This window comes from Papilio machaon, chromosome 2 (assembly GCF_912999745.1).
Source record: "Papilio machaon chromosome 2, ilPapMach1.1, whole genome shotgun sequence".
Taxonomy (NCBI): domain Eukaryota; kingdom Metazoa; phylum Arthropoda; class Insecta; order Lepidoptera; family Papilionidae; genus Papilio; species Papilio machaon.
Window position 1 is genome coordinate 5,392,121 of NC_059987.1, and position 23,264 is coordinate 5,415,384.

At 35.0% G+C, this 23,264-nt stretch overlaps 1 protein-coding gene across 1 annotated transcript in view; it reads left to right on the forward strand.

Moving 5' to 3' along the window:
- The first annotated feature begins 4,272 nt into the window (after positions 1-4,272).
- Positions 4,273-23,264, forward strand: part of LOC106709021 (lachesin) — a 65,932-nt gene continuing 46,940 nt past the window's right edge. Inside the window, exon 1 of the mRNA XM_014500665.2 lies at positions 4,273-4,647. Coding sequence (XP_014356151.1) covers positions 4,500-4,647 — 148 coding nt within the window. The 5' untranslated portion in view covers positions 4,273-4,499. The remainder of the gene's footprint in view (positions 4,648-23,264) is intronic.

The window sequence follows — 23,264 nt, forward strand, 5'->3', positions numbered from 1 at the left end:
CAATTGAACTGATAACTATATTATTATTTTTTATCACTAAAACTTGTTTAAAATAGTTTAAAGTGGCTTATTAGTTGATAAAATCAAATTACAATGTTTACATATTGAAGCCTTTGAAGTCAATTTTATAAAGAAGCTACTCATCCAGGATATATAGGTAGTGTTAGAATTTTGTTACTGTGACTTTCAACTGCAGTGACTCTTGTATAGACATCCCTCACATACTCTTTGAAAGAAGAGAGACATCTGTATGGTATACAATCAAAATGCTGACTGCTTTGTAAAATATAAAGAATGACAATAAGAGTTGTCTGACTAGTACAAAATTTACAAATGAAACTTAATTAAACAAATAGCTTTTGTTTATTTCAATTGTATTGACAATACTATTTGTTTAGTAAATAAATGATTATTTACTGTCTTCAATCTTTTTATGTATTTAGTGGCATGTCATCATCTATAGTATTTAAATCACATGGTTATCTTGTAATTACTAGATTTTTTTAATGTAACTTAGCCGATAATGGTCATGTTTAAGAAATAAAAAAATTGCAAATTGAAAAGTAAAAATTATCCTACAAAAAACTCAATTATTGATCGGTTGCAAAAAAAAAAAACAGTGTGCGACAAAAAGATAACACATGTGATAAGAATTTCCCCACATTTTATTCATAAAAAGCCGCAATGACTCACCAGCCGTAGACGCCAGCATAAACATCTTTTGCTCAAATAGGCCGGCTTCCTTGGTGCTGTGCACAGGCGCGCCGAAGGCGTAAATTTGGCCGTCCGTCCGTCAACCACAACATTTTAAGGATAGGTTAGGAATGGGAAGTGGATTTGACGTAGGACGCATGACTCGACACCGACACCATCTACGACCTACACCATCTTCAACATGTTGAGTTACGAAACTTTCTGAAAATTATGAAACTATGTCTAATCCCTTAATGACCATTATCGTATTGTTTCGTTTGAACGAGAAATTTATTACTCTTGCTCTTGATCAATTGTTTCAAACAATGTTTTCTTCATGTTGTTCAGTTGTGTGTCTATTGTCAATGGGTAACAGCGGACAACTTCAGATGGAGGATTCAATGGCGGCCTTTTATAGGAATCAGACATTTAGGGACCTAGGTTGCTGGATGCAGAGCGCGGGATCGCATATTGTGGAAGTTGTTAATTCGGAATTCTCCTAATTTAGAAAGAAAGTCGTATATTTTAAAACTGTGATACTTTGATACAGTAATTTATTTAAAATTTTAGCCATTCATAAATTACATAATTGAAACTATTTTATTAATGTTTAAATTCTTCGACTTCGTCTTCGAATCAACTTTTCCTCATGGAGGACCGGCACTACTGTGCCGCAAGGAAGGTGTACTACGGGACGGCACTACTGTGCCGTAAGGTAGGTATACTTATTAGATCGCAAAATAAATCTACAGAACATAATAAATATGACCTTATAATTATGGCCATTAAGGATGTTTGATGTTCATATTATTCTAGGTCAAAGTATTTATTTTGATACTTGTTATCACCTGGAAACATAATTTCACACGCAGTTGTTTGGCTAGTGTTTAGGAACTTCTTACGGCTTTATCTTTCACCTATTAAACGAGTAGTGTGTCGTTCTACGTAATATATTGCCCGATTGATACAAAGTACACAGGGTAAATAGTTATATTAATATATGTTGCTGTGGTTCAAGAATGCTGAAGGATGCTAAAATTAGAAGGTTCATCAAGAAGAGATTTCCCCGACGGAAATGAATGTAATAAAGTTACAAAGCATATTAAAAGTATATAAAGAATGTTAAAAACGGAGCCACAATAAATACAAATGGCAAAAACCAGAAAGATGCGCTACGATACCGTAAAATGAAACTATATTACATTACTAGCTGTCGCCCGCGATTCCGTCCGCGCGGATTTAAAAAAATACATACCTAATAGCCATAGCCTATGTGTTCTTCCAGATTATGTTCTATACCTGTGCCGAATTTAATCAAGATCCGTTGAGCCGTTCCGACGATACCTTCAAACAAACATCCATCGAAACGTTCATGTATGTATACAATATACAAAAAACAAGTTTTTTACTATATATGAATCAAATACTAGGTATAAGTAAAAGCATAAGAAAATGTTCAAAAATAAAATACAGAACCATATTAGATGATAGCATTCTTTGAATTTATATTGAGAGTTCACTTTTAAATTAGATTTACCTTCGTCGTACGCTGCTACAGAAAATTAGATTAGTTCTGATGCAAATTGCATACGTTCCTCTGTAAAGAAAAAGTTGTCCATTTCTCAGTAAGAAATCTTAACATCAAATTGGATTTGTCGTAGGTATTGGATGTATCGAATATTAAAAGGCTAATACACATCTTATTCTAAATTTTCATTGAAAAAAAGCTCAACATTATTAAAGTAGCCAGTATCAACTAATCAGTAGGTCGTCGGTGAATATTATGTATTATCACAGATAGTATAAAACATAGCCGTCGCTTTCTGAGACCAAAATCCCCGTATAAAACATATCTATGTTTTGTCAGAAGGATGACGATATGTTTTATCCAGATACTTTGGTCTCAGAAACCAACGGTTAGTATACTAATATAGACAGCGTCTTTATAGAGAAAAATCGAGACACACTTAATAACATAATAGGTACTGGTAAAATCCATGTTTCAAGTATAAACATGTTACAAGTCCTTTAAGAAACGAACATACTTTTTTCTTAAAGGCCGGCAACGCATCAGCAGCTCCTCTGGTGTTAGGGATGTCTCTGCCCAAAGAAAATCACTTTGTTCTCGTTCCTTGGTTATTTACACCTTGTCACATAAAATAAATGAAGATAAAACTGCATGTAAGCATATTAGAGGATAGCTTCCTCATCTTGTTTTGATGGTAGAAATATAAGAGTCTAAATTCGTCTTAGGTAACAGTGTTAGTCATCTGCCGTATGGGAACACTTTTAACGAGCTTGCCAATATACAAGCGAAGGTATATAATATATCCTAAGTACAGCAAACAAAACAAACAGGCGTCCGCAGAAGGATAAAAGGATGCAGATGCGTTGCAGAGAATTGGCAGAGGAAAGGGCGTTCAATAAGAAGATTTTTCATCATCGCATTCGTCCCCTTCCCCACCAAATACACTTCTCTTCTTTCCATCGCATGATGTAGGGATGCAAAGGGAAAAATTAGACCTTCGGCAAACACACACAAGTCAAAGTGTGGAAACTTTCACTCACGCTTGTCATCGTGATATTGCACCGGTCCTGGGGGCCATCCGTGCAGCATCTAATCCTGCTGCGGACTCTACCACTGATAAATTTACGCCTGTTTCCATAAATCCGAACAAAAATAAAATAGAGGGTTAAAGTTGAATAACTATTTTTAGTTTACGTGCCCATTCTTTGTCCCGCGAGATTGTGGTTTGACGGAAGCTTTTCTATGTTGCAATCTCTGTAGCCTTTTTGTACTTTCTTTACATAATACATTTTATTGTAAGTACTGCTTAGGTTTTGATTTTTTTTTAACAACATCTTACACCATGGGTGTTGTTGCTCTGTGTTATAAACACGAGTAAATCTTTAACGATAAACATATAAATTTGCTTTAATAAACGTGTTTTTTAATAAGAGAAGTTGACAAACGACCGGCAGGATCACCGCGGTGAACATCGACGCCCATAGACATCTGCAAAATCAGAGGTACTTTTACTGTAATACATAAAGATTATTATTTAATAAAGTGTCTGGCTACGAATCTCTCGTTACGAGTACGTTTGCAAGAGTTAATTATTACCATAAATAAAATGGCGAGGAACCTTGAGGAAAGCTATTCTACCTGGTTGCTATTTAGCTTATCCCCTCACCTATCGGACGAATCGTTTCCCTTAAATTTTAATAATCTTTACGTAAAAGGAGCACAGTAAAAGGATCTTCAAAGAATAAGATGGCCGTGAAAGGCAGTTTCGGGCCCTATCTTAATCGTTTAGCCTTTTAGGCGTATTTATGTGGCCAGTAATAAGTTATCAGAAGCCTAATTACGGCCGCGAAACCACCTGTCCGCTATCATCGCTGTACATAGGCCTTCGCATATACTTCCGTACGTCTTACGCGCGGGCCCTCCCCCGCGGTGCGATTGGTCGGGGCCGGGGGTGCGCGCGCAGCGACCCTCCCGCGGTCGGCGCGGCACGGCGCGAGTCCGCAGGAGCCGGTCGCCGCAATGTGCGGCGCGGACAGTGCCGCCGCGACCGCGATCGCGCCGCCGCTGCCTCCAAGCCGGCACTTGACGTCGACATCCCGACGCGACCGCTACCACGCAGCGACAACTCTTCACACGGCCGACTCGAAACGAACTCTTTACGAACTTTTATTCAAAGTTTCAAAAAGTTATGTTAGACTTTACGACTGATTTTGTTTAAATTACTTCTTTATTAGTGAACGTTAGAATACCAAACTTAAATTTGATTTGGTGATGTGCGATGGGTGAGGCGGGTAGGATGTCTGTCTGGCTGGCATGCTGCGCGTGGGCCTGCGCGCTGTTAGCCGCCGTCGCCGGCGCCGCCGCGGAAGCTCATGCAGACGTCGACACCTCCACTGGCCTTGGTGATAACACACTCACTAATTCAGGTAAAATTCTTTTGTTTTTTAATCTAAAATAAAAATAATAATTTATTACAACATAAATACAGAGATTTTGGATGGATCATCATTTTTGTATGTAACGAATAATATCAAAACGGATGATGAACGGATTTAAAAAAAAAAATCTTTTGTAATTAGAGAGCTACATTATCATTGAGTAGCACAGGATATATTTTTTTACTAGAATATATATTTTTTAATTCCGCGCGGAACAAGTCTAGTGTTCTGATAGATACATCGACCAGCACATTGTGAGTTAATAACATGATTTTGTTGTTGTTTAAACATGATATGTAAAGTAAGTAAGTTTTTTTTATATCGTTGAGATAAATTAAAATGAGATTACATTAGTTCTTATATTTTAGATCCCGATAAGTATTGTAAACATAACGGCGATAGTGGTGTTAGATGATTGGTATGATAATCACGTATCAATATCACACAGTATCTAAATAGAAAGAAGTTTATATCTCGTTCTAGATGAGTCCCTTAATTATGTAAACAGAGGAACGTCAGAATACATACATGGTGCCAAATACACTATATTATTTTTCAAAGATTTTGTGGAATTTATGAGATAATTTGAAGTGTTATTTTGTATGTGTGAAATAGGGTTTTGTCGGATACTTTCGATCGCTGATTGGAATAGACGATGAACCCCTTTCCCGCATTCTAAATAAGTTTATATTCTACTAGTCTAAATTACGCAACATCAGAGAGTGGACAGGAATTGCGAGTGCCGCTCAATTGTTTCGCCTCGCAAAAGACAAAGTTAAATATGGATAACTGACCGCCATACTTCGATAGTCGGCATCTCAAGAAGAAGTCTAAGAAGTCATGATGTGATTGTTTATTTATTACTTTTCTATCTGCTGTAATGACTACTACCTATATTAATCATGGCTAAAAATTAAAGGCACAAATGTAATGTGTATTTTTCTTTCAATGTTTTTTCTTTCAATATCGCCATTAAATTGACGTATACTTCGATGATTAAAGATTAAATTTTTATTGTTTCTGTTAAACCTTTAAAAAATGACTCAGAAGTATACTAAATAGGAGTTTGTATTATCTAGACATTTCGTATAGGATGAGGAATAATTTCATTAATAATGTAGTTTTTAACTGGGACTAAATGTTATTTATTATACGAAGTAAATATTTTATGCACTACGGCACCAAACAATTCAATATTTGTGGTAGGGATCATTGAGCTTAAGATACAAGGTAGATTGATGTGTATTAAGGTTGTAGATTGTTAACGTTGTTGTCTTTTAAATCTTGTCGGTGTTGCTTCTTATCCATAAATCGCGTTGTTCGAAGCGACGCAAGGCGCCGGCGGTGAGCGCCCGCTGTAGATTTACGATGGCTTTTTAAATTTAACTCGTACCAATGCTTTATTGTCTTATATCTTCTGTTTAATCTTTATGTTTAGCTTTTTATCTGGTATTAATTTAGATAAAATACAAATATCTTTTTATTATTATGACTTTTAATTAAATTCGACAAAATTAATTAAAACTTATAATTTGGTAATTTCGTTTTTTTACATTAATATGACATCAAATAAATAGTCTATAGAAAGTAAAAGTTTGTTATTAAAACAAAAATAAAATATAAAATATACATTTTCTTGTACAAAAATAATTCATTTTATCTGAACCAGGAATCGAATTAACAATCCGTGGAGCTGTCTCCACAGTTTATTTCCTAGCTTACTCAATCTACCGGACGGTGACATCAAGAGAAAATATTCTTCTGAATATTATGTAAAATATACATATTGAAAAAAACATGGAACTTAACTTACTGAACGAAACGCAATTTATACACATTTTATAACTAACATATATCACCTGTAATAGACTAAAGCACTGTCGTATTTGGGACCAAATAAGTTCTGTCACAATCGAATGTAGATTGCTGTATGTAAATAGCTTTGAAAGAAAACGTAATGATTATAAAATAAAAGTGAGAGTGGGCGGCGACAACGCAGACCGACACCTACCGACTTTATGTACGAAACGAAATTAGAATCAAACTATAGACGCTCCCGGCGTTTGCTGCCATAAAGTATTTTTAAAGTTCATGTCCTCCATTTACAGTATAACATACTAAAATATTAAAATAATAGAATTCTTGTTAGTTAAATAAAAGTATAATTTAACCGAATAGACTGAGTTCAGAATGGGTAAAGCGACGGTGTTAGGTTCCATAGTGATATGGATAGTTGGACAAAACTTGTTTTTTAATGTGACATTTTTTGTCTCTGATCAGATCGTGGCGTCTTGTTTGAGTTTTGTACTATTTTATTTTATATATTTAGGCTAGTGTAACAATTATTCATGTTCTTACTTTTACATCATATTTGAAAAATACGGTAGTTTTGTACTAGGCAAATTCAGTAAAAGTGTACATGAAATATTTTAGCTAACGGTTGCATTTCAAGTAGGCTTGGTGACAGGCAGGCGACCGGCCGTAAAAACTTAAGCAAAAACTTTAACGTTTATATAACCTTGTGTGCCGACCCCACGTGAGGGGGAAAAGGTCAGGGAGATGATGATGATGACGATGGTTGCATTCCAATATCCCAATCTAATTAAATGAGGGACTAAAATAATTTATGCGAGTTATGTACTAATATGAATATTGCATTAATTGGTATTCATACCTATAATGCACAAACAAACCAATGCAACATTTCAAATAAATCGTGAGACCGGAATACGTTTATTAATTGACAACGCGCACAGAATGATATAAAATTAACGAGTTATGAAACGCTGCAATGGTAAGAATTATATTAGACAGACCGACAGAGCGATGCCAGTAATTTGGTCAGTCATAAATTACACGTTTAACTGAATTACGCGCGTTGAAAGCATTCCGCCACTGCCAAATGCGAACCATTTTCATTCCCCTGCAACTCTCGCGCGGCCACTGATATGTAGGCATTCGGCGCACTTCGCAAATGAGCTTTGAATCAATGAAATTTAATTACAGAGCCGTTTGCCATGAAAATGTCGTTTGATTGTAACACTTACTCCTTTGCATAAACATAGATTCTGTATAAATAGTGTGAATGATCTACTAATTTGGAGAAATGAAGAAAAAACAAAATTAAGCCATCTTTGCGAGTATCGACTAACTTCATTACACAAAACATTGAGTTTCTGTATGACGTTCTACTGGGGATGAAATTAACAAATTTTGTATTAATACGTGTATAAAAAGGGCCTGGAACACAATCGCTATTTTATAAATTCATCAAACATCTTACAGCGAAATAGAATATTATTTGGAGGTATGGTCTTAAAGTATTACCATTTTCCGTAACGGCTATTTTCATTATAGAATTGTTAGTATTTTAGGCGTTCCTGTAGCTAGCATTACTATTAAGCAATATCAGTATGGAACGTTACGCCGTATTGAAATATCAACGACAGTTATGAGCGTCGAACTCGCAGCGCAGGAATTTGTTAATGGCGCGCTGCAATTATTCAATAGTTGGCTTTCCACGAAACTTATTCGGACGAACTAACTGGCGATAACGTTGTAACGAATTAATCAAAATTTCATCCTTACTCTAATATGAGTCTTGATTAGTGAGTGGGAACAATGGAGTCTGAGGCACGGTGGATTCAAAGTTTCTGAAGTTGAATCGCTACGTGCCTATGACTGTGGAGCTCCTTTGTTGTAAAACCAAGTAATGAAAGCGCCGACTGATAATAATTTACGAATAGCAGAAGTGTCGTTGTACAATGGCGAAAATAGAGGTCCGAGAAGCATTCCATTGGGCGAGCGGCGAACGGGGAGCAGGCGGGCACAGCCGTCGACTGACAGCCGCCTCGACACAAACTAAAATAATTATCATCATTGTCTCTGGCCACGGCGGCCGCTTTAATTGTTCATTTACATTTACAACGATGATACCCGTTTGGAACTATTTCGTTTATTTCACTCGGGTTCTACGTTACTGTGTTATTGTTCAAGGTTAATGGTCCGAAAAATGGAAATAAATCGGTGTTACTCTGATTATGTGGTAGTATATCAGGAGCGGATGGTTATAATTCTGCTGCCTACGGTAATATATGAGAGAGATTATTTGATGGTCACGCTTATGTACTGAAAAAGTATCTTTTCATGCTTATTTAAGTTATTAAGCGTCTTTGAGTTGCTTGTTGAGTAGTTTTAGTTAGTGTTTGTCAATTCCATTTAACATATAAAATATTTTTTGAACTTATAAAAAAAACGCGAAAGACGTTGTTGATAAGAAAGGCAAAGTTTTAACACTATCTTGAAGTAAGTAGTAAAATTGAATATAATAGCCGAATAGCTACCCACTTTTGTCCCGAATGCCTTCACGTATTATAATGCGCCGTAGGGGCGCGATGGTATTACAAAATGAAATTACAAGAGACGCTCGTAGAGTCCTCGCGCGGCATTAATTTGTATCAAGGAATTTGTAGAGATTTAGCTTGAGCCGGGACGGAGTGTTCATCGCAGCCGGCGAGCGTTAACACTTATTAAGGGGGTGCATCGCTGCGACAGATGTAAGGGAGGACCCGCCATTTGCGTAATGTCAGGAATGGTTACACTCGCTTTAATAAAACTCCGACAACATTTTATTCTAAAGAATTTAAGAGTCAATTCATTTTAAACGCCACAGTGGCATTGTGAGGAAGAAAAAACCGTGAGCCGAAACGTGCCTGGAATACATCGCTCGAGCTTGGATTTCTTATCGATGGCAATTGAGATGAGTAGGTACTTATGGCTCCTAGAGTGGCTCGCCTTCGTTTAATTTGTTGTTTCAACGCGGAATTTTTATTAACGTCTCCCCTCGCTTTGCATTTGCCACCGCTCAGTAGAGGTGAGATGAGACCTCCTCACTTCTTGTTTCTTCTCATTTAACATCCAGCACTTCTTTGCTGGCAAAAGATATACATACGAGTAATTGACAAAAATCCATATCAAAAATAGGCCAATGACTGATAATAATTTTAAACCAAAAAATATTATAATTATAAGTTTCTAAAAAAGGTTTTAAACATTACCTCTTTGGCTAAGTATTACTGTAACTACAGCCAATTAGTGTCCTGAGTGAATTACATAAACATACAATTACATTATTAATGCAAGTTTACATTTCAGTTTGCATTCCGCGGTCACGGCTATAAATAACTGAGGTTAAAGCGGTCATGTCTTAATTACAGCGATTCACATATAGGTTATTATTAATAATTAAAGTGTGACATGCTTATCTGGGCCGGTAATGAGCGATCCTATCGCGGTTTGTTTTGTCAGAAAACGTGTAAAACCTACAAAAGCATAGAAAATTATATAAACGAAAAAACAAGACAAGAGGTATCTTAATCTTGTGACACTTTTATGATCTTGACAGGAGGGCGCTAGAGAGCTATTATAATTTAGTTTGACTTATGCCCACCAGGCCAGATAACTTTGTCACTCTATAGTGCTGAGTTATCGATTTAATGTTCAATCATTACATGTTCATAAAATATATGTAGAAGGCATAAATTATAAACGATGATTATGTTGATGCAGCATAGCTTGTGATCTTTTTGTTCAATATTTTCACACATATGGTATTTATATGTAATTTTATTGATTTGATATTTACAAACAGGTTTTCTTTAGTTTTTTTTGCTCATTTTGCTTTTAAAAATACTATAAGTACATCAAAAGGCAAAAGGTTACAGCACTCTATCTGCGAAAGCGCCGCCTCGTAAAATAAATAAGCCCATCAAAGCCCCGAATCCTTTTTGACGAATGTAACGATTTATTGAGTTAGATACACATTTTACTTGGAAATATAATCACATTATGTCCAAGGGCCGATATTAACTTTGTGACGGGGTTCAGAAATTAATAGCAACACAGAGAGCGAGTGTGGATCGAGAACGCGAGGGGACCACTCAGCAGATGCTTATCTACACACTGTTACTAAGTTTGCGTCTTTCACAATGACGAATGCTGGATTTTGTTACGTCGACGTTTGCAACAATTCTTTTTCTCCCTATGTTATTGTTTATCTTGTCACCGCTGTATACTAAGGACTCATTAGTTTATGTCTTACAGTAAAATAGACTTATAAAAGACATAAGTATTATAATCGTAAATCATCATCGTGATTAAGTATACAAAGTACAATAAAATAAATGACAAGGGTAATTTGCGATGACGTTGTGGTGGCAGGTAGGTAGGCTTATGTTTAGCACACAGTGTAAAATAATATAGTCGAATTCAGTAGTAATGAAACATTACATTTACACATTTAACTGGCTGGAAATGTCGTCTATTGTCTATGGATTTATTTTCGAAAGTTTCGGTGTTTAAACTGACGATACAGGCATGTCTGTTTTTAAAAAGTCTTTGATTACAGTTATGAAAATGAAATTCTTTAGATAGGTTTGTTATGATTTCTTATTTCCATTGAATTCGAATTTGTACGCAAATCAAAGAAATCAATCAGATGAACAAAGAAATCATCCAAAAATAATTTGTCTGCACGAACCAAAAAAAAACGTCATATGCACCATAAACCTTAAATCATATAAAAAGTAATAACTACCGTAAAAACTAATTTCTAATTTCTTAATTAGAAATTACTTATCTTTAAGTACGTTAAAATAAATTAAAAGCTATTGATCTTGGATGAAAAGTACCAAATTTGAAAAAATATCATTATAAGCAGCATGGGTGAGAGCGCACCCCAGAGTTTGCAAATTAAAAGGCGCGGCTGTCTCAGGGGACTCCTATTATGCGTCAGTAAAGATTTGCGGAGGGTTCCGTCCTCTCTACGGCCGACAAGCTACAATCGATCATTAATTACATTACGCGTGTAATATTTACGCGCCACATGTGCCGCATGACCGCGCTGTACGCTATTGTTACACAAATCAGAACAAAAATAGGGAACTGTGTTAAGAATCACTATTGAAAGTAATCCTTCTCTTGAATTCTGGCATTTTATGGGACGGAACTTAACAGATGTTATTTGATTTTTATGTTGTATCTTTTTAACAATTGTAAGAAAATACAAAAAGACGTACATATGTATTATTTATAATTACCTAAAGAGTTTATTAGTGAAATTTTTTTTCGAAAATCGAATTATTTTAGCGTGGTGATCATTTTATTAAATTAATATTAAAAAAATATGTAGTATTATTTAAACATGTATGACATAAAATTTTGCTCTAAAATAAGTTCAACTTATAAAAATAGAAGCGTTTTGGTTGCTCGGAGCAATGCCAGAGGCCACTCATTAAATTAACTAACTATAGAAGCAAATGAAAATTGGAGAGGGCCAATTTATTTTGTGCAACCTGCTGTTTACGGATGTTGTGTACAAACTTTTCCGTTGGAACAATTTTTAATATGTAAACCAAGATTATTAGCTTACGAGTTAGAATTTATCAAGAGTGATCAAGACATATTTTAACATTTCATTCTCAATAACTAACGCTTTTGATGTAGTACTTACGTCTCTACATTTTTATTTAGATTACTTTCTTATCTAAAACCATGTATTATTTTATTTGACGCAACCATTTAGTCTTCTCGTGTTTGAACATATACATATAATTTACATGTACATATAAGTTATAACTTTAGTTTCTAACACATTGTGAGGAATGTCCGTTAAATATAAATAATCACAGCATGACGCATGGGCGTGACCACAACTCCGTTTAGAAATACTGGGGTCTGCTATATGATGATTAGCTTTGCCAAATCATGATTTATGATCGGATTAGACCGGGCTCATGGTCAATTCCATGGGGCGTTTGCTGTATCTGTATTATAATAACAATGATATCATTTAAACCAAACAAGACGACGTATTTGTGGTTATAAATTATAGACTTTATAGATTTATTCACACTGCTTCCGCAATTTATTGCTGATAAGCGCAGCGGGGAAATGGTCATGTAGGGAGGGGCACGCATAGAAACTGTTGTTACTTCTTTCAATAGTATTGGGGTAAACGGTCATTTGCGTTCACAACCCAAATGAGTATAGCTAACTGGTGTATAACCATGAATGCACTTAAAAATGTGAGAAGATAAAATATAAATATATGACTAACATTAATTTAAATTAAATATTTCAGTATATTTATGTATGTTTCCGTTTGTAAATTATCAACATAACCAAAAATCTAATTATATTTTACATTATCTCCCTAATTGTTTTCCATAGCTTACCTCCGGGAAAAAATGTGTAATTTCTAACTCAAGGCAAAGAATAACAAAGACTCGATTCAAATTGCTTTAATAATAAGTTTATTTTTGGGAATCGCAATGTCGGAGGGAATTCTTGGAATCCACTCCAAAGCGTTTCATGTAGACCGTCTCGACGTGGCTAAGATATAAGAAACATAAAAAAAAACTTTTCAGGAAATTTTTAAGTATTATATCATAAAGTATTTTATTAACATTAATTAATCGAAAAAAATGTAATGTTTAATGAAAATAATCACACCTTTATAATCTATTTAAGACTCGGCAAGTTTTAATGATTTACAATTTTTTTTGATTTTAATAGTAAATCACTTGTAGAAACGTTGATTACGAAACCATGTTATACATAGTGCTTGTAACATGTGTTATCTGTTTACATAACCCGTGTGCATCAACACGCTGTCTGCGATAAACCAACTCTAACACGCCAGTTAGAAAGCACGTAAATGCGAGTACGTTCGTATAGAGATTGTTCAACTGCATAGCTCGGTAATATAACACGTCCCGCCTGTGATCACTGATTCAAAAGAAAGCCAAGTAAAAAGTTTTCCGCCGAAGATACGAAATCATAGAGCGATTTCTTTTACGACTTCGGTTTCAACTTCATAGCGATGAATTATGCAGAAAGGAGAGAGATTTCCTACGATAAAAGTCGTAACACCCAAGAGTACCCTAAAAGGAACTCTTACAATATCGCACGAAAGAAATGTAACCATTTTTTTCACATATATTTTATAACTTTAGCATATTTTAGAGGCGTTTACGTTTATTACAATCTTAAAATATAACCTTACATCTTTAATGTTTATATGACAAAATAACTCCAAGCCAAAATACAAAAATAATTTTCGAGCATGGCTTTGCGCAACGGAAATAACGACAGGTAAATGTGGACGATAATCTTCGAATGGAAGCTAGGTATGATGGTAATAGTCCATCCACCTGCATCCAGCAACTAGAAAGTTAAAAACTGTAAAAAATGAGTAATATATTACAGGACCTATTTGTCTAAACTAGTGTATTGCATCTACGTAAAAGTTGTTGTCTCATAAAACTTTATTTTAAATAAAATAACATTATAAAAATCATCATCAAAATTTTGTAAGTGAAGGAACCGCGACAGGGCTAGGTTGCCATGTATAGTAGGAGTATGCAGCGTCTACGAAACTGTATTAGAGGTTCTCGCCAAGCGGAAGCGGCTGTAGGCCGCCGTCTCTAGACGTCGCAACATAACGGCGTAGCGGCGTAGCGGCGTAGCGCGCACACTGGCGCGCGCGGGTTTGCACGGCGCGGCCTGAATACCTAATTGACTAATATTAGTTGCTGTGAGGGGCAACTTCCTTAAGGTGAGCGCAAAACTTAAGACAAAGAACACGTACAAGCCTTTGTAAGGGCCACTGTCTCGGTTTAATATGAGAACTTGTTCAACATGCATTTAACTTTTTAACTCTTTTAATACTTTTACGACTGGACATGAAATGTGAAATGAAATAATTTGAGTTTAAACTTTGAATAATGTTATTACCCGACTGACAAGAGGTTCATGTTTTTCGCTCGAAAGTAACTTTGTATATATGTATGTGGGTTGTTAAAACCTAAAAGAAGACTGAACCGACTTGGACGCATGCGCGAGTGTGTCATTCGATTCGTCTTCTTCCCCGGAATATCATAATAGTATATTACATCGGCACAAAACATATATAGTAGACGTAATAAATATAATTTTAATTTAATAAAAAGGGTTCGGATCTTACTCGCCATAACTTTATCTTTTATTTAATATTTTCATATAAGAAAGTGTGACATATAACAAAGCAGTTTATTTAGTTTAAATTTAAAATTTTAAAATCTTAGTTTTAAAATGCAGTCTAGAGATGGCGCTATTTCATCCATTCGAGCATAAGTCAGTCAGGATTTTTGGTTTTTTAAAATTAAGGTTAGATTATTAGTAGTTAAACTAGTAGAAAAACTTTTAAACTCTTAAAACAAAGAAGGCTAACGAGGACAAAGATAGTGGATACCAACTTTATTTGGTTGATTGACACTTACGTGTCAATAACTGAATGCCTGAACGGTAAATTCGTGTTTAAATGTCTTATAAACTTTATTTAAATTGTAAATGTAAAAAAATGTAATATTCAATTAATTCAACGATGCGTTAATCGCTTTTTGTGAATGAATGACTAGTTGCATTACGAGACCACTCATAAACGCATCGGAGGTCGAAAAGCCGCTGCGAGATCACAATGAAATATATTCCATTAGCGTAAATTGGTAGTAGCGGCGAGTGGCCGAGTGGGGTCGCGCCGCGCCGGCAAACTGCGCCTGCAGCTATCTATACTCGTACAAAAAGTTACTACAACCAACTGTTGTTATATTAGGTTATAACATGAAATAAAGTAACAGATTTTTCTTTTAAAAAGTAAATAATTCAACTCACCATTAGTACGCTGTAAAAGGTGGCGCATCCTCTGAATACAGTTTCGGCTTACTTTGTTATGCTAATCTTCATAATTCTTCAGGCGGAGGAAGTTTTGTACAACTTGGTTTTTTGGGAATAACTTGTAATTTTGTTATAATTTGTTGAGAATCCTATCTTATATAAAATGCCGGATGCGTGTAACACCGAAATTGTTTTATTAAAAATAAATTGTAGTTGACTTCCCTTTTAAATATGAAAATACCACCACAAAGTGTTTATTTAAGTTTTGAATGGAGTATCTAAAGAAACCGAGCACGATAATTTTCAAATCGACATTGTTCTTAAACTTGTCTGACAGTTTTGTGAACCTGCCTTGTTCAAATTAACGAAGAAAACTTAACGATCAAGTCCGTCTACCTGGAAACACAAAGTAAACTCCGTGCCTTCGTAACTTATCCATTAACTTAAGTAGAATCTGTAGACAGCACGGAACAGAATAGTGGCTCTTCATTTTATCTGTACTCTACGTAATAGTTTTAGCATTAAGTTTACATAAAATCTATGTCAGAACTGTTTACTAATGTTTTACTTCGATCGTTTTGGTTTTAAACAATATTAGTACTTTTTATTTACGCGTATGTCATTTATCAAGAACTTCGAATGAAAGGAATGCGGTTTTGCGACAGCGTCGCATCGAATAACGACGAGTCACCCTTCCACATAGAGCGAGTGTAACAAACGGCTCGATCATGCGGAACATGTTTTCGAATATTCATGCGTCTACATGTTAAAAGTCATCGCAATTTTACCGAATTTATACCAATAGAATGAACGTTACTCAAATTTTTTTTGCAAAGAACCATAAAGTTATCTTAATGAATTTTTCATTGATATTGGGACCCCACGCCGTACTCTTTGACTTCTAACCTGAAAATGTAAAATTATTTCTTAAATTTTTACTTCGCTTAAAATCCGTACAACGTTGTAGTCGGCGACCGCTTTATTATTTATGACGAGGAACACGAAACTCATCTCGAGTTATAAACTTCTTGGAATTTCTCCTGAAGTAATACAGAGCTATTATTATGATGTCCCCACAAAAAATATTCGAAGAGCGGCGCTAGGGGGCACGAGATGCGCGGGGCGAGTGGGCGCAGTAGGCCGGCGCTGCTCATGATGAACTGACGTCTCGACAGAAACTGAGTCTTCGCCCATCGTTAGCATCACACGTATTGCGTCTGCGGAGTTACTTATTGAATATACAGCATGTAATATATGAAGTTAATCTAGTTTAGATTTATTTCATAAATTTATAACCTTAAGGGTTACTATAATTTTAGTTAGAGATTATTCATTCTGAGTAGAAAATAGACATTCAGTAGAACTCGACTAGACCCAGAAAGTAATATGTATGCAGTACATTTGTTATTTTTTTTTTCAAAAATCAAATAACAATCATAAATATAAAAATGTGTTCTGAGAATTTCGATATCAGTATCTACGAGGAAACAGCTAAGTACGGCTAGTTAAGTAAGCTAGAAATTAAAAGAACACGTGTTAAGTACACATCATTTGATTTTTGTATTTAAATTGTCTTAAAATTTAATATTTATTAGAATAATTTCATAACATACCTACTGCGGCAGTAACTAACTCTCGCTTTGAAGCACACTTGAAACAACTTGTAGAGATTCAGTTCAAGAATTACAAAGATTATTACAAAGTCGAAGAACGAAGAAAAGGAATTTTACCGACCCTCGCGGGATAACTTTTTGTACACAAGATATAATTGTTTAGCTTTAAAGTCCCAGTAACGGACAATGTGGCATTCTTATTTTATTAAGGAGGTAGGTTTTATAAGGACTATCAAGATTTAGCACAACTTTGAAAATGCACTTCATAAACAAAAGTGTTGATATTATGAAAGTTTACATTATTACATTAATAAAACATGGCAGAATTAACGTAACAACTTTTTCTATTCCTTGTCTCCCAAGAAGTAGGAAAAACAAAATGTTAAAAAAATATATAAATGAGAGTGATACATCACAAAATTGTTTTCTATACATTTTTTCCTGTTATTGAAATCGTTTATCTCGTTAGGGCGACGACATAAATCGTATACCTATACTACTACACGTATAGCCTTAAACGGGCTACGACAATAAGAAAAGTTTTTCTGATGTTTTTCTTCCAAACCACTTAACAAGCTTGGCGCACGTAGACATGTTTGTGTCGTGCTTGCATTATGACACCGTGTTGCTGCGAGATTTAGAGGGGCGAAGTGCGAAGAGAGCAGACAGGGCGGCGCCGGCGACGACAACTTTGTCATAAGCAACACTATAATGCCTTTTATCTATCATGCTACAGCCGTGTGCAGATAATGCGTGAAATTCCAGAGCTTTACAACAATGTCGTAAAAATCTTGGGGTGCTACACGTTGCTGTTTTAGGAGGGAAATAAAATTACAGGACTACTGTGACAAATGCAAGGATTCTGCGTTCTCTTTCGTAGAGAAATAAAAACAGTTCATAATTTTGTATTCTTTACTAGCTGTAGCCCGCGACTCCGTCCGCGCAGAATTAAAAAAAATTACTTACTTAGAAGACATAGGTCGTCTTCTAAATTATGTTCTACATCTATGCCGAATTTCATCGATCTCCGTTGAGACGTTCTGGAGAAACCTTCTAACAAACATCCATCCATACATACATCCAAACATTCGCATTTATAATATTAGTAAGTAGTAAGATATGCTTTCACAGGAAGTGAGAAATAGAATTTTCATTTTGATTACATTAAATACGTTAGCTTTATGTTATTGTGTGGTTTTAGTTCGATAACTATTACAAAATTTCTGTCGTGTATGAAGTCTCTGTTTTAACAATAATACACAAGTTGTAACAATATATTTCATAAGACTAAGATTTTAAGATGGGTAGTGTCGTACCGATGTTGACTCTTACTACTTAATACTTTGCTGTAATATTCATGCAAGCCTCGCGGAGAAGCGTTGTTGATGTTACCTTATGTCATTAGTTACAGCGTAGTCTAGTGCGGCACGAAGTGTACGGCCAACGTTAAGTTAAAATTTTGGCAGCTTTAATAAACGAAAGCAAACAGATTATAAATCAGTTTTTGTTGGTTAAGATGTTTAGTTTATAAAGGAAAAAATATAAGAGCTATTTGGAAACTGTAAATGCAGATTAATACCTAAATAAGAGATTTAGTTGAAGTACTACTTTGATAAAGTGGATTAATACATTTTCCATACAAAGTAATAATGAAGCGTCTTCACAAAATTTTATAACGAAAGACCTGTTATCTGTAAATAAAAATAATATAAGAATATCGGACAATGGCGGAATATTTTGTGTATTTTAGAGTGTTTAGGCAGGTGATCTCGGGATTTAATTATGAAGGTAGACTGTACCGGTAGGCAGTAATATGTTAAGAATGAAATATGTAGCTAATTTTTATAAGATGAAAAAGTTTAATACCTTAATGTAAGAGAAGCGGAGTTAAGAAGCGCCCAGCGGGTGGCGTCTCGGCGCGGCGCAATATACGTTAACGCGCCGGGACAAGACAAATGTGTTTTCTCTCGGCGGCTATTACAAGCGAGCCGCTAGCGCCCGTCAGCGCCCTCTTCCTACCACCCTCTACTGATTAAAATCAATAGCTTATTATTAAGTTTTCCTAATATCACCAAAACAATCATCAAGCTGCTAAGCTAATTTGAATAACTATTCATAGGACTTAAATCACCTGTAAAGAAATATTATCTATATTCTTATATTTGTTTGCAATATCTTGTAGGTTTTAGTAAAAAAAACATCCAAGTCTGAATTGGTTGGTGTATAACATTATGGTAGTACCTAAGTAAAAGTTCTCATAGAATAAACTCTCTGTCGATTAGAGGTAGGTAACGCATTTGTAAATGCAGCTGTCTATAGGCAACGGTCACTTCACTATTTTGGCGAATACAAGTGGCCACTTGCTCGTTTGCCACCTTTTGCTATATAAAAAAAGTTGCGTGTCTGGTTACATATCGGACATAATTTCATTGGGCAGGTTACACGAACAATGATACGCAGAAATGCGAGTGAAGTCTGATATCATTACGTGGATGTAAGTGAAAGACGAGGGCAGTAATATTCATGTCGTGTTTAGTTAGCAGTGGCTGCTACGTCGGCGTTCGCGCAAATTGAATTTGTATCAGGCGTCAGTTTGCGCAGAGTCGACCTTCGCCGTATTTTTCTGACCGTCTTAGATTCGTCGCTTGTTATTATACTGGAATTAAATTTGTTAAAAAAAACTATTTTCTTTTCAACTTTAAAGTTAATTTAAAGTTTTCACGTAGGTAGTAAGAAACTTCGTTGAAACATATACATATATTTAACATTGTTATATTTATGATCAAGATTATGAGGTTGGAAATATTTTTTTATGTGCGTTTGTAAAACGAAATTAAATTTTAAAAGTGGTAGATCCCGCAACAACAATACTTTTTGGGTGCACGAATGTGCCGGGTCGACCGCTGAAATACCGACGACCACACAGAAGACATGCGTAAAGTGCAAGCAATTCCGCGTTTCGTCTGATGAGTGTCGGAGGCCTACTTTTAGTCCACGTTCTCTTCCCACCCTTTTTTTATAAGGAAAGAATGGGAAGGGAGAGAGGATTTATCCTCTTTCTGTGCGTCCCCTCCTCTGTCGATTAAAGGAAGGTAATGTATATGCAATTGCAGATGTCTATGGGTAGATGTCGCTTTGCTATCTAGGCGCAGTCAGGTGACCGCTTGCTCGTTTGCCACTTTATGATATAAAAAAAATGAAACATGCTTGAAACGTGTTTTTAGTGAAAAAAGATTCAATAATATCTACATACAATTATGTAATGAACTGATTTCTTAATTGCGTTTATATAATACTGCACGTCTCAATAAAGGCTACCAGTAAAATTTCAACATAAGCGTAAGTATTGTGAAGCAAACAATAAAAGACTAAAGGCTAAGCATCCACAAACGATTACATGAAATTTCACTTTCAAAAGTCAAGTTAGTACGGGTATTACATTGTAGCGTGAGTTGCGTTTTATCGAGTGTTAGCGAGATTAATGGCGGTTCGTCGCGCGCGCGGCAATTACACGCGCGATGTGGCGCCATCATGGTTTTGTTGCGCTGCCGACCGAACGTACATATGTTAGGGAAATGACACGCGGGAATCTACGCCTCGCGTATGAGCCGCGCTTGTTTGCTTTTGGCTCTTTCAGAGTTAAGGTAATGGGACACGTGAGAAATTAATAAGCTATGCACTAGATTACATTTATCTCGTCATTTATGCACGTTATCTTTGTCGTGTACATTTATGATCTCAATTTAAAAGTCTTACTTTGTCCAAAACTGATCGCTGAAACATTCATTGTTGATAAATTTAAATATAATAATATAGAATTGAATAAAAATATTTTGTGAAGGGGATATGACTTTAATTTCCCTAACGCTTGTGTACCTTTTGTTTTAATACCTCTATAGGTACTATATTAATGTATGAAACCGTAAAACATATTCATTAGGTATGCAAATTTATATAATTTCCGTCTAGTAGCCACGTGCTCATACATATGAAATACTCATTCATAAAATATTCAAAACGGTTTCATACTTCTTAATTATGTGTTTGTACGTCGGCACAAAGTTTTACATGTTATTTTAAATTTGGAATCTCTTTCATTTTAATTTATTAATAAATTCAAGCCAAATGCAAATTAGTATCTGTTTCCTATGATTAGTTATCTCGCCATTGATTTCCATCTCGGCTTGTTTGTTCCAACTAATAACATTCAACCTATGCTATAGGCTATATATAACTTCATAGATATGTTAGGAATATTAAAAATTTCCTTGATTGCAAACCTTTTAATTAAGGAATGTAGTAACCGTCTATTACCACTTCAATATTACTTAATTATTAATTTTTTAAATACAGCAATTTTACTTTTAGGAAAAGTATATATTTTTTGCATTTAATGTTTTTAAAGCATGAATTTTGAAAGCCCAATACAATTATTAGATGGTTTTATTACATTGTTACTTGACCGCACAATATTGGTCCTAGTGTCGTAGCTTTCAACCCGTATCTCGTAGCCGCGTAGCACGTGCCGGCCGTCAGCTGGGCGTTGCAATTACATGTCAAATGGTGTACAACTAGTAATTTAGTTTGGGTGGAAATTTTGGAATCGTATACCGTTGTCATATTACATACGATTGTAATTATTTGTTAGATTAATTTATTTTAAGGTTATCCTAATAGTTATATAATTGCTTAAGAAATAAATCTCTCAAAAACACATGAATTTGTTGAAGAGTGGTAAAACATGAAAACATTTATACAATAAAATTCTTTTGATAAATAGATTACTTAAGTTTGAACATGCGGTAGGAAAACTGTTAGAGGTAAATCAGCAAAGAAGCCTATCTCGCCAAAACGTGACTGAATCGAAAAGAATTTGTCGAGCTAAAGCCTCAGCTTTTTCTCACATTCGATGGTCCAGATAGAGATAGCAGTCCCTACGTACGAATGACCCGACTAAATCCTTAACACTTAACTAGAGTGGCAACTCGCGGTTCTTTTTACTTTATCTCTTATGTTTGTTTTATCTCGACGCGCACTAAATTCCCGAATAAAATAAGGTTTTTGTAGTTTTGTTACAGGTTTTTGCTTATTTTAAATCCGACTTGTGATATTGGATTATATAATAGTACCCCTTTGCACTTAAGGGATGTTTTTTATATTTTAACTAACATTTATCACTAGATTTAGAGTACAGTTTTGAACAAAAAATAAAAAGTTTTATGTAAGAATATAAAGAATGACCTTCTTTCCACTAGTGCTAGAGAATTTAAATTTCAAAGAAACCTAAGTAGGAATGAAATAATTTTTGTGTTAAATTTAAAAATAAAATGGCGACGCCAGCCAACGATAAAATCAAAGAGAATAATGAAAACGAAGCGTCAGTCAGTGCGCGGCAATCGCCTTGCGCCGTACTTCGCCGCGCCACCGTGCCAACCAGCTGCAGAGATGTTCCATGATTTAATTTGGGACTTAGGGATCTGCTCTATTGAATCTATTGAATCGTACAATCTTTTCACCTCGTGCTCTACCAATATTCGCTTCACGTTTTTTACTTAAGTAATTTTTTTAATCATTGTTCACCAAGTCATCACGAATTCAGTTTTATCTTAATGTCATTAAATTGCCCTAAATGATGATTTTAACATTGTACTTGTTCCCATTTACTTGTTCATTCATTTTGTATAATTATAGTTAAATATCATTGCACTGTTTTATTTCATGGCAAATAGGATTCGAAATAACAAAATAACCACAGGAAAGCGCCTAGACACTGAACAAACGTACAAAAACAAAATCACGCATGGTTGAGCGCGCTGCGAGCCGTCCGAAAAATGAATGGTTATTTTGCAATAATTGCGAACCCCGGTCTGACAATGTACGGCTTTTATTGATACATTCTGGATTTAGAAGGGGTCTGAACAGCACCACCACTATAGTTATTGAATTAAGTGAAATAGAGACATGTTTTATTAAGGAATTACTATGCAAATCACGGTAATACACTCGTAATAAAGAGCTAATTTCAGTTTGCTAATTTACGTTATAAAATTATTGTAATGTACATCTATTTACATATATAATGACTGTGTATATCGAATTTATATTCTCCAATTTCTTTTTTCATTTATTAATAACTAACGTATAGATCAGTTCGTGCTGGGTAGGCTGGGTAAAACAGTTAATATTTATCATAAAAAATATTGTGTGTTTTAAATACGAATATGATTAGATTTTTTAATAATCAACATAAAACTTTTGTAATGAAGATTGGGATATTTT